This window comes from Typopeltis vanoorti, chromosome 18 (genome assembly GCF_054136105.1).
Source record: "Typopeltis vanoorti isolate ZY-2024b chromosome 18, IOZ_Tvanoo_1.0, whole genome shotgun sequence".
NCBI lineage: Eukaryota > Metazoa > Arthropoda > Arachnida > Uropygi > Thelyphonidae > Typopeltis > Typopeltis vanoorti.
The window spans coordinates 53,493,019-53,506,628 of NC_143566.1; the positions used below are offsets into that span (position 1 = coordinate 53,493,019).

The 13,610-nt window shown below is 36.6% G+C and overlaps 1 protein-coding gene across 1 annotated transcript in view; it reads right to left on the minus strand.

Moving 5' to 3' along the window:
* Positions 1-13,610, minus strand: part of LOC150096673 (twitchin-like) — a 2,440,784-nt gene that overhangs the window by 693,664 nt on the left and 1,733,510 nt on the right. Inside the window, exon 94 of the mRNA XM_090408679.1 lies at positions 4,868-5,027. Within this exon, the coding sequence (XP_090264805.1) occupies positions 4,868-5,027 (160 nt within the window). The remainder of the gene's footprint in view (positions 1-4,867; positions 5,028-13,610) is intronic.

The following is a 13,610-nucleotide window of genomic DNA, read 5'->3' on the forward strand; positions in this document are numbered from 1 at the left end:
AATGAAAGTCATTAGTGATGTGCCTCAGGGGTTTGTTTTAGGGACATTACTGTTATCTTGTATAATATTGATATTGGTGAAGATTTGGATGGAGATATTCAGTTGTTTGCAGATGATGCAAAGTTGGGATGAACCATGAAGACTAGAGAAGATGTTGTGGCCTTACAAGAAGACTTGAATAAATTGAGTGATTGGGAATGTGAGTTCAATGTTGCAAAATGTAAGGTTTTAAAATTTGGAAAAGAAAGATGGGATGCAGAATTTATGTTTGGTGAGGATATATTGTCAGAGGTGGAGGAAATAAGAGATCTGGGGGTGATAGTGGATAAGGATCTGAAATTTATGGGACACATAGCCAAAATTATTAAGATAACACAAAGGGAATGATGCAGAAGACACTGACTTGCAGAAGTAGGGAGATTCTTCTTCTTCCGTTGTATAAGGCTTTGATTAGGCCACTCATTGACTATTGTGCCCAAATTTGTTCACCTGGTTTTTCAGAAGGATGAAGATATGTTGGAAAATGTCCAGAGGCGAGTGATTAAGGTAGTTTCTAACCTCCAGAATCAAGTATTAAGAAAGAAAGATTGAGAAGATGGAATTTGTGGAGTCTAGTGGACAGGAGGAAGATGGGGAGATATGATAGAGACCTACAAGTTAGTAAGGGGTGGTTATAGGATCAATGCTGGAGAGGTTCTATAGAAAATAGTGGGAGATCAAGGGAGAACCAGAGATCATCCCTAGAAACTGTATAAAGAGGGTGTGAGTAGGGGAATGAGATGCAGGTTTTCTTCATGCAGAGTTGTGAATAATTGGAATGCCTTGCCTGAGAGTGTGGTGTCTGCAGAGAATTTTATGCTAAGAATTTGAAAAACTTGGATGCGTTTAAGCAGGTTATAATGAGCTGTGTGTATGATAAAAGGACCTTCCAGATGACTCTTTGACTTCATAGGAGTCTTGGGTAGTAATAATAAGAAGTTAGACCAGTAGTGTTAATGTTTGACCAAAATAGTGTTACTTTAGAATACTATGTATGTTGTAATGCAGCTTGTGTTTTGTCTGTGTGTGTGTATACTCCAGACCTTTGATATGAAGTTTAAAACACCAGGTAATTATTTTGGTACGTATTAAAGATAAGTTTTTACTCTAACATGGTAGCTGTCTTCATAATTTATTATAATGAATGTTCATCATGATGTAACCATGAAAGGTGGGATGTTATATTTGGATAATAGTGATCACTAAGAGAAAGGAGTAGTGATAGCATTAAACATCCAGCATGAAGATACATTTCTTGATTAGCAGGGGATTCCAAGTAGAATTACATTCAGAAATTTCAAAATGGAGAAATTGGAGAATGACACTGATTTCTGCCTATCGTCCCGACAGAAGGTTTTTCCTAAGGAAAATGTGGAGGAAGTTTTTGAAAAAAGAAGGATGCTTACACAAAGAAAATAGAAAAGCTGGTCCTAATTTTAGTTATAAACAGCAGAGAAGGAAATGAATCTCAGGCATATAGAAACGTTTGAGGAAAAGATGGAGAAAAGGGTAAAGCTAATGATAATGATAAGTCCTTGCTCAATTTCTATTCAAGATATGGACTAGGCATTATTGATGTCATGTTCCAATATTAAAAAGATGTGAACAATTTCATTTGGAGAAAAGATTCAAGAAAAAAAATAAAAAAATAAAAGTCTTATCGACCATATTATTTTAATAGCAATATGTTCATCACAGTGCTTCAGTATATAAGCATATGCAAGGGATTTAAAATTAGAAGGGTCATAGCTTACTTTTATGTAGGATAAAAATGCAAATCAAGCTGAAAAGAAAATAAAGTGAGAAAGTTTTTAAAATAATTAAAGTTGAGTACTCTTTATTGGTGAAATGTTGATCTAACTATATGAATATTATTTGAGAAAAAACAAAAGGATTTGAAAACAAGAACCAAATGTTGGAGTCTCAGTAGCAAACTATAAAGAAAACATTCGTTGATTTAGACAGAGAGGAATGGGGAGAAGGTGTCTGCAAGTATAGGAAATTCAAAACTCTATAGTGGGTATAACAAGTTAAAGAGGCAGACTTGAAAAATAAAAAAGCATGTTGATAGTTCATAGCGAGTAAGTTGATAAATACTCTAAGAAAATACAGAGAACATGTAGGAATAGTTAAAGTAGCTATACCAAAATCATGGGATGAACAATAGAGAAGATATTATTATTATTATTACCACCATCTGACCTCCATGGAGTCAAAGGACACATCATGGGAGGTCTATACTCTGTCTTATCATGTCAAAAGATCATCGAACTGTGCCTTTGAACACATTCAGAGTTTCTGTACTCATCACACTTTCAGGTATAAGAACCAATATATATATATCAGAAAAGTGGCACCATGTGCTGGAGGCTAATGAAAAAAACTTAGAAATGGAGGAAAGAGCAGAATAAAAGGAATCAATGATAAAGGTGACAAGAAAACTGAAACTAAAGATATACTGGATATCTAAAGTAATTACTTTGAAAGACTGTTAAATGAAACAAGCAGTGACAGAAAGAAAATATTCTAGAGAAATGAAATCAGGAATAAATATTAATACTTGAGGTAACAAAAGTCCTTGGAATGCGGAAGTATGGAAGTTTTATTGTGGCTACACTGCATAATTCAGAATTCCTGATAAGCAGGAATTGCAGTAGATTCTTCATATTTTCCATTCATAAAAAGGGAAATAAAACTAAATGTGAAAATTATAGGGGAATTGCTTTACTAAGCGTTCCAAATGAGATTTATAAAAGTATACCTGAGAAGATAAGAAAAATTGTTGATGACAAATTTGGATAAGAATAAGCTGGGTTCAAGAAAAATAGTTTATCAAGATCAGAATTTTATTATTATTAACATCTGACCTCACCAGAGTCAGAGAATCATCATGGGAAGTACACACTATTGCACGCAATGCTCATCCAACCATGCTTTAAACTGATTTAGAGTGTGTTACATTCATAACACACACACTCAGGCAATGCATTCCACTTGTCAACCACTCTCCATGTAATGAACCTTCTCCTCACTTCCCTCTCCCATTCTATGAAAAATCTCTTCCATGTCAACCTGATAACATCCCCTGACTAGCTTATACATCTCAATCATATATCCCCCTATTCACGATGCTCTGCAACTTACATTCTCTCAATCTGTCCTCATGCTCCACATTCCAAAAATCTATGACTGCCTTTATGAATCTTCTCTGGACCATTTCCACCATATCCTTGTCACCATGAAAACTCAGTGACCAAATCTGTGTGCAATCATCCATAGGAGGCCTGATCACGGTTATAACCTCTCTATTTCTGCATGTCAGGGTCCTCCTCATCACCATTGCAATTATCTGATGTGATGTCTTCATAACTTGTGCAATGTGGCCCCTGAATTTCAGGTCCTTGTCCACCATCATTCCTAGATCTCTCATCTCTTCTATTTTCTTTAAAGTTTCCCCACCAGTGTATACTTTGCATTCCATCATTGTTTACCAAATCTCAAGACCTTACACTTTGCAACACTCAACTGATAGTTCCACTTGCTTGCTCATTCATACAATCTATTCAAGTCCTGTTGTAAGGACATAACATCTGCTTGACTCTACATTGTTTTCCCACTTACAAAGTGAAAATCTGACATTTCATTGGCTGTCTGTTATTTCTATTTAAAATATATGTGCATATTTTCTTTAAGATATGATACTAAATTTTATCCATAAATGTTGCTCACTTCATATCTCAAATATCTCGTATTGTGAATCATGCCAATCTGGAAGGTCTACTATTCTCATTAGCTTATTCCTGCCTTATTACACACCTAATTTTGGTAGTAATAGCATTGTTAGTCCAATTTTCAATTTTTCATAATATGCTTTGTAGGTCAATGCATGTGTACTCAGTTTTTGTAAAATTAAAAATATACTTTTTTTTTATGAGATCAGCTAACTCATCTTTAGTTGCAAATTCCTTATTCATTCTTTCTGTCATGGGCATTGTATGTTATAAATTCTTTCAGGACAGTGAAAATGCAGTCTAGCAAAACTTCAAAATTTTGATAAGGCTTCAACATATTATGAATTTGGTGTACTTATTATAGAAAATTGGTTTATAAATTATTGTTAAGTGGGATGAGCCTGATAGATACTGCTATCTAATGAAAATAAAAATCCATGATTTTGTTCCACTACTGTATTATTTTTCATTCTGTATAATAAACCATATGTTCTGTTTCAAATATCAATGATATTTGAAATAATATGTATCTGGGAGAGAGAATGTGAGTACATAAGAAGCAGATGATAATTGTATATTATTTGACAGCTTAGTACATAGCTTTTGTGGCGAGGACACTGAAGTGGAGTTAGAGATGGAAAAAAGTCATCACCCTGTGTATAGCATTTTTCAGGTATTATAAATGTTTAGGAATAGACTACTTGTGTATAGGAGACGTACACAAGGAGGTGTTATATAGGAGATATCCTCCATTTATACTGTATAAATGGACTCTGTTGAAATCTACTAAAGGAGAGAAGCAGAGATCACAATAAGCCTTAAGTCATACTTCAGTCATCTAAGGAGTGATATGGTGATAAAAGAAATTAGGAATGGATATGTTGTATAAAGGATGATAGGTAAATGGAACGTGCTGCAAGAGAGAGAGAAGTGAGAACACAAGGAGAGTGAATGAATTTGTGTAGCAGTTAGGTATGGATTGCCCATGATGAGTTTTTTAAAGCCTACTGTATCCTGTCAATCCAGTAATAATATTATTATTAAAATTGGTACAAATAAGCTTAAAAGTAACTACAGTATGTCTAAAAATTATTTACCAAATGGGAACTTGGCAGTGATTGATTTTTCAGATTCCAGTGGTGTTCCAATACCATACTGATTTTCAGCACTTACTCTAAAATTATATTTTTTATTAGGTTCAAGTCCAATAACATCATAATGGCATCCACGAACAAAGCTGCTGAGTTTGGACCAGATCTGTATATAAAAAAAGCAGAAATAAGATTGTGATTACTGATATAGAATAATGATTACCTTATATTACTAAATTAGTATATTAGAATGTCCTTGTTTATAGATAAATTTCTTTGCTTGTGATTTCATTACACACTACTAAGTAGAGGCCTGAGTGACTTGGAAAGAAATCTCATGTTTAGTCGAGATCTAAAAAAGGGTTTCTGATTCACCAACTTTATCACCTTGGTTACTGAAGTACACGTATATAATTTTTTTTGAATGACCACTAGTACCACTAGAATGATAGAGAGGATACTGTTAGTGCACGAAGATAGATGCAACAGATGATGTGAGCCATTAAAAAAAGCAATTAGTAGTAAGAAAGATATTTTGTTTATTTCATAAATACTGGTATTTAAGTTTGCAATATTCAACTTGACAATTTTTTTGAATAATTGTGTGGTATTTGTTTAGTATTTAACCTCCCTACTGGCCGAGGTGGATGAAATAGTGAGACCAAATTGCATTTCTTATCCATGTTATTCAATGGGTGTTACAGAATTGTATTCAGATTTAGCTTGATATCATGGCCGGTTGGGAAGTTAATTAGGATTTTATGATTTCAGTATTGTCGCCATGTGTAGCAATTATATTCAACATAGTGACTCTAAGTTTCAGTAACAGCCCTAATCCTCTCCTATTTAAAGATTGTTATTCATTACCTAGTTGAAGATTTCATAATTTGCTATGCATGCAGTATGTACACTGTTTCAGAAGCTAGCAGGTGAGAGATGGGAATGTCTATGTGTGCATGAAATGCATGCAGTGGGAGGTGCTAAAAGGCATGAGTATCTCAATCTTGAGATTTAGTGGCAGAAGAGATAGTGTTTTGGAAATGGGTGATTTTCAGTTTAGGGAAGCCGGCAGTGCATTGGAGGATGGAGATAATGCTAAAGACATACATATAGATTTAGCCTTGGATAGTTTAGCAGATGGAGATGGTTTGTCTGATGGTCATGATGTATGTGTGTGAATGGCAATTGAAAACAAAATTGGTGGAGTGAGACATAGAACTGCTGGGAAAGGAGATGGAAAGAATGAAGTCTGAGTTGAGAAGGATGAATGAGATCTTAAGATGATAGAGAGGTTGGCCAGTGAGAGAGGAACAAGAGTAGGTGTAAGGGAACAGCATCAGAGAGCAAGGCAAGAGAATTGGAGAGATAGTGGAAGAGAAAAAATTGCAGAAAGATAAGAGAGTATAGAAGCAAGGGGGAGAGAGAGGTGAGAGGGAAGAGGGAGAGTGGAAGTGAAAGGAGATAGAGAAATGCATGCAGTGGGAAATTGCAAGCCATAAGAATCAGGAATGTCAGTGAGAGAATGATTCATGGTGTGCCAGAGGAGTGCTTGTTGGTAGAAAAATAGATAGTGTAGCAACAGCAGTGAAGAGGAGTAAAAGCGTGGAGAAGATAATACTAATGGTTGGGATGAATGACCTCAGAGGTAGCATGAATCATGTAGTAGAGATTTCGGGATGATGTTAGACATAGTGCAGCAGAAATGGGTCTGCGAAAAGATAGTGCATGTGTTGCTCTGGTATGGTAATGAAAGAGATAGAGATAGAGAGAATGTGCAGGAAAAGGGGGTATGGAATATGTGGATGCATTGAGTACATTATGTGACAGGAGGGAACTGTGTGCAAGAGACGAATTCCATTTGAATGCAGAAGGGCACAGGCATTTGGAGACGTTGTTTTCTGGGCAAGTGAGTGTGTTGGGACAGGGAAACTAAGTGCACAGGTGGAATGTTGCAGGAATGGCCTCATGTGTGGATAGTGACTTGAGAAATATAGAGGTGTATACTATATTACAGAGCTAGGTGGAGTATAAGGGGAGTAATAATGGCTATCAGAAGGCTGGCAATACACTGGTTTTTCTGTATACAAATGGTAGGAGCATTATGAATAAAGGGAATGAGTTTGAAGCATTGATTGACTCAGTCTCTCCAAAAGTCGCTGGCATCAGCAAAACTTGGTTAACTGATGAGGATGTTCTAATAGGGATAGAAATAGGGAAGGTAAACATGGTGCTCTCAGGTGAAGAAGTTCAGGGAAATATTACTAATGGCTTTGAGAGTACATGGTGTAAGGTGGATGTTTATAGGACAAGGGGCTTCAAGTATAGTGATATAAACTGGGCAGAGTATGCAGTAATAAAGGAGCTGAATTTTTGAATTTCTTGAGGGACAACTTTCATAGGCAGCATCTAGTGGAGGAAACAAGAAAATCGAGCTAGATTTGGTCATAGCATTACAGGATCTGATGGAGGATGGGGAGGTATCAAAACAGAAGGTAGTTATGTGGAATTATAAGGTAGGTGACTATCATAGACTTAGAAACCAGTGGGCAGCAGTGAAATGAAAAAATAGTTAAAGAAAAAAGTGGAAATACTTAAGAAAAACTGTTGATAGCAATGACAAATTGCACATGTCAAGTGAAGAAGATAAAGCAATTTGGAGTCAAATAGATGACAAAAGAAATAAAAGGGAAATTGCAAAAGAAAAAGAGATTATGCAAAGCATATAAAGAGAAAGATGGAAAGCAGTTGCATGAGGAATATAAGGCTCAGGCAAGGAAAGGGACTAGTATTGTAAAGAGAGAAAAATTAGAATATGAGAGGAGACTGGCACTGTAATCCAAGGAGAATCCCAAGGAGTTTTTTTGCTATGTGGTGAGTATGAGGAAAAAGGATAGTGGATAGGTTATCTTGCAGGATGGAGATGGGAACAGGGTGACCAAAACAGATGGTATAATTGAGCTATTTAATGATCACTTTATTAGAGTGTTCCATCCTAGTATTACAGGCTTTATTTCTAGAAGGATAATGAGTGGTAAAGTTTTAGAAGTGAATAAAGAGGATGTATTCCAAATACTGAGTACACCAAATGTCAATAAGGAAGAGGGACTAGATGGAATTTCATCATGTGTTTTAAGGGAATGTGCTGTTTAACCTGGCTGGCTTGTAATGGAGCAGTTTCCTAGAGAATGGAAGAAGGGTAAGATAGCACATTCGTCAATCTGCCATTGCATAAGCAATGACAGATTGATGAATGATGGTAGTAGAATGGACATATCAAACTATAGCTCTGTTTGTATTTCTTCTGTCATTGTTAAGATTTTGGAGAAATTGGTAAGAACTCATATACAGAATTGGGAAGATGATGTTAATATTATTTATTCAGACAGGCATGAATTTGTTAATGGGTGCTCTTGTTCGTGTTTTAGTAATATGGTTACCTTTTACCATAGAGTAACAAACCAGATTATATTAAAGAAGTAAAGATTATATTAAAAAAGTGATCTATGGTGTCTCAGAAAAGGTGGCCAAGATATTAAAAAAGCACAATCTTGTGACCACCTATAAACCACACAAAAAGCTAGCAGTCCTTATCTGCTCCCCAAAACACCAGCTACAACCCCTGGATTTATCTGGAATAAAAGGGAAACTTTTCTTATTATGGAAAACAAGTAGGACAGCAAAGATCCGTATATCAGAGCACCAAGATTTCATCTGATTCCACCACTATGGCTGCCCAATACAGGATCCATTGGAAAAAAGCTACCTTATTCCACCAAAGCAAATTTAAGTTTGAAAGACTTTTCCTCAAATCAGCTGCAGCTCTCGCCAACTATCCCAACCTAAACAAATATGGTTGTATCAGACTCCCCCTCACACGGGATACCAATATCCACAGACAGTCAGTCCAACAACCAAGAACACCTAACCAAAGCCAATAGGTGGCATAATTATTATTATTATTATTATGGGCAACTCCAAGGAGTTGACAGACTCATCGAGGGAGGCCCTAACATAATGTCAAGAACAACTATTCGACATTCACACAGTATCTATCATACCTCGCCTTGAACTCATTCACAGTCTTGGCACCCACAACAGACTCTGGCAGCTTATTCCACTCATTCACCACTCTCCAAGTAAAAAACCTAGCTCTAACACCATTGCTAACCACACTCTTGCCCAGCTTCCATGTATGGCCCCTAGTCCTCCCCACCACCAGTCCTATTCTCAAAAATATATTTTGAATTAATCTTAGAGAAAACTTTCAGTAATTTGAATGTCTCAATCATATCACCCCTTTTCTGCCTATCAACCAATTTCTGCAACCCACAAATCTTCAACCTGTTCTCATAAGGTTCATTTCATAGACCTGCTATTATCTTGGTCACTCGTCTCTGGATATTCTCCACCTCCTCCCCATCAAGAAGAAATCCTGGTGCCCATATCTGGGCACAGTAGTCTAAATGGGGCCTTATCAAGGCTCGATACAGAGGAACAATAACCTGTTTGTCTCTGCTCGTTAAAGTGTTTTTCAGCAACCAAGTGATTTGATGAGCTGATTTTGCCACTTTTGCGATGTGTTCCCTAAACTTCAACTCCCTATCCACCAACACTCCCAAATCCCTGGTCTCGTCAATCTCCTGGAGTATGGTTCCACCAATGTGATATACTACTGCTAATCTTTTCACCCCAAAATGCATTACCTTACATTTTGCCACATTAAATTGACATCCATTCTCCTTAGCCCAGTCCTCCAAATTATCCAAATCATCTTGCAAAATTTTGACATCTTGTGCACTCACTATTGCTCTACCCAACTTTGCATCATCAGCAAACAAATGAACACTTCCTCTCAGATCTTTTCCTATATCGTTAATGAACAAATTGAAAAGTAGTGGTCCAAGAACAGAACCCTGCAGCACACCACTAGTCACAGGCCATCTTTTGGACTCTACTCCTGAATAAACTACTCTCTGATATCTCTCCATCAATCACCCTCCTATCCATCTCACCAACCCTATATCCATCACCATATGCTGCAGTTTACTGATTAGAATTCCATGTGGTATCCCGTCAAAGGCCTTAGCAAGGTCCAGTAGAATCAGTGTAAACCCATTACCATTATCCAGTTCGGCCATCACTGTGTTATAAAACGTGAGCAAGTTACTGAGGCATGATCTACCCTTCACAAAGACTATTTTCCCCTCTTTCCACCCCCTCGGGACTAACCCAGAACCGATTATAGGAGTTTATAGGACTTTAGGGCTTCCATCTCTCCAGCTTTTTCATCATTGTTACTGAAGCTTACCTGCATGCACATGTCTGATACAAGTGTATTAATTCTTGATGATGTCAATTTGACTTTGACAAATATAGGATAATAAGTAAATAATTTTATTTATTAACAAATATGTTCAATTTCTTTAAACAATATATGATGCTGGAGAATCAATGTATAAGCCTATACACTAGGATTTTCTCACAGTATATCTAGTCTATTTACTTATATTATTTTAAAAAATTAAAATAACAATCTTTAAAATCTTACAATAACAGAAATCACTGGGCATTAATTAACACACACTTTTCTGCTTTTATGCAAGGGGTTTACTTATGTACATTCTGGGATTAACTGTTAACTAGTTCCAAAAAAGGAAAACAAAATCAAGTTTCAGGAAATATCACTGGAAATATCGCTGATGAAGCAAATCAGCTCCTGTGCTGATTTGCTTCATCCAGTCAGTTGAAAAGATCATTATTACTATTCCTCATATGGTGATGTTGATGTTGGAGGCAACTGTTTCTCACCTTCTGCTTAAAGGCTGCATAAGGTCAGCTGCTTCATGCAGTATATTCATGCTGTTGTTTTGTATGAGACAAAAGTTCCTGCGACAAATGGATCTTTTATTTATTTATTTATTTTATATACAAGACATTATAAGTATGGGTGCTCAATGATTCTAGTATGGGCACAGAAGAGACACTTCTCTGATATGTCTAATGTTGCAGTGTAGCATAACAGGAGAGCATTATGCCACATTCTCTGCTGAAGTTTTGCTCTTCTCCAGTATGGGAAGGTCCCAGTGAAATGAGTTGTCGGGATGATAAAGAATTTCCTGTAAACGTTATACATTTTAGTGGGTGCATCACTGTGCATTAGTGGTTTGTGTGGAAAAGATCAGCACTGGATCCTACTGTAGAAGGTCAAAGTCCTTAAGATATACTGTATGTTCAGGCAGTCATCTAAAAAGCAGATTTAGCAATGTCCATTTGTTGAGCTTGAGTGACAAATTTCAATATTGAAGTAATACAATAAAGTGCTGAGTGAGGCTTGGGGAAAGAATAACCTCAAGACAATGCTTCACCATCTGTATGTGTGAAGGAATATTTGTCTCATGTTTATTACCACTGCAAAGAGGATTCCATAAGGATCTCAAATTTAAGGTCTTCCATCTTAGAAGAGCATCTTTGTAGAAATGTGTTTTATTTATTATCACCTGAGCTATTGTTATTATTATTATTATTATTACATGAAACCTACAAGGAGTCCAAAGACTCATCAAGGGAGGACACTTACTATACAACTCTCCGTCTCCACCACCCAAATCCACCAATTACAGCTAACCACATCATCTACACCAGCACCATCTACTGCCTGCCACCACCACTAGGATTTTCACAGACAATCACAAACATCTATCATGGCGGAATTCAAATCCGCAATCTTTTGGCTGGAGAGCGGATAAGCTAACCACTCGGCCAACCAGGCCGGCAGCATTGTTATTCTTAAATTATGAAGACAGAAAGAATGCTAATGGTAGCAGCAAAGATATAATTGGTGATACATTTCATTCTGTATGTTCTCTGGTGCTACAGAATAAAAAACATTGTTATCTGAAATTGTCACATATCAAGTTTTGGCCTCATCCTTCACATAACATGGAATAAGAAAGTCAGTTTGTTTGGTTTCATGCAAATCGATATATTTTTGACTGTATTTACTGATTGAGGGATGATAATCTTCAAACTCTGACTCTTATGAAAGAGAAGAGCAAACTACAACCCAATTTTCTAATATGTGCTTAAAATATTGAATTAGCATATCCAAGTTTCTATTCATGTAAAACTGTATTACCTGGACAAAATCCTATATATTTGATTCTCTCCACAAACAGTTAGAGAGAAGGGGATCATCTTAGCCTTTCTGGTTGCCACACCACAATCCCTTAATTTTATGTGTATTTGGTTTGGCTGCAGAGACTGCCTCATATTGTTGGTATGCTGCTTCTATGAAGGAGAAGGTCTACTACTCTTGACAGCCTATAATACTACAGAACCCTTTCTGTGCAGAGTAAATATGCTGCAAAGGAAATCTTGTCCTAATATTTCTACCAAGACATAACCTTGGTTATCCTATGCTGATGATGTTACCATTATACCAGAAAGTGTACAGCCTTGTTTTATCCTTCTGCTGTATGATATAGGTATAGTGAGTTTATTGTTTATCTTTATGCAGAAGGGAGAATTAGTATATACTCTAATTGTTTGAATGATGCCAGAGCTAAAACTGTACATTTTCAAGCAACTGAAAAAGTAAGGGTGTTTAATATAATTGAAAGCTTTATCTTGATTCTCTATTATAAGGCCCCATGCTTTCACCACTGTGGTGAATAGGCAGCTATTATTCCATATTGTTATTCACTTTATTATTTCACATTTTTATTCACATCATTTCATATTGCTATAATTGTGAATGGAGTGTCTAAACTTCCCTAGTTGGGGGAGAGTGACCATGAAGTGATCATTTGGATTGTAGCTAGCCATATGAGAACATCTGTGAAGAAGGGATATATGTGGAGCTAAAGGGGATGATGATTATGATAAGCTTAGAAAACATAGCATGAAAAGAGGAGTTGATTAGAAAAGAGACATGCTGCTTAGGCATTGATCAAGAACAATTTAACAGCAGCAACGTCTGAGTGTAAATGAAAGGTGAAAGGTTAAACAAGGTAGGAGTAAAATGAATGAAGGGATTAAGCATAAAATCTGGAAAAGGGAACTAGGGAGGCAACAAAAGATGAATGTCAGTAATAATCAGTTGCATAAAGTGCTAGAGTTGCCTCAGTTGGTAAAGACAGCAAAAACATAGCATGAGCAGAAATTAGCCAATCAAGCTAAGAAAAATCCTGGTGAGTTATTTCGACATGTGAGAAGAAATAATGACTACAGGAGAATGATGTTAGTTAATGACAGTGGTAGATTGGTAACTGATGCAGAAGATATTATTATACAGAGACCTCCATGGAGTCCAAAGTCTCATTGTGGAAGACCCAAACTATCCACAAAATCATTCATACTTCTCCTTGAACCCATTAAAGATGCACTCACAACCGACTCATGCAACCCATTCCACTCATTCACATCTCTCCAAGCAAAAAATCTAGTCCTCACATCCCTACTAACCACGCCTTTATTCACCTTCCAGAGATGACCCCTTGTTCTGGCCCCTCCAGCCAAGTGCTGAAACATTTCCCCTGCATCCATCAATCGTATAAAACCCTTTAAGCAACTTAAACGTTTCTATCATATCCCCTCTTTTTCTCCTATTGACTAACTTCTGCAATCCAGACACCCTCAATCTATCCTCGTAGGGAACATTCCACAGACCACTCACCATCTTGGTCACTTACCTCTGAATCTCTCCAATACTTTATCATCCCCAAGAAAACCTAGACTTCAGCACAGTAAT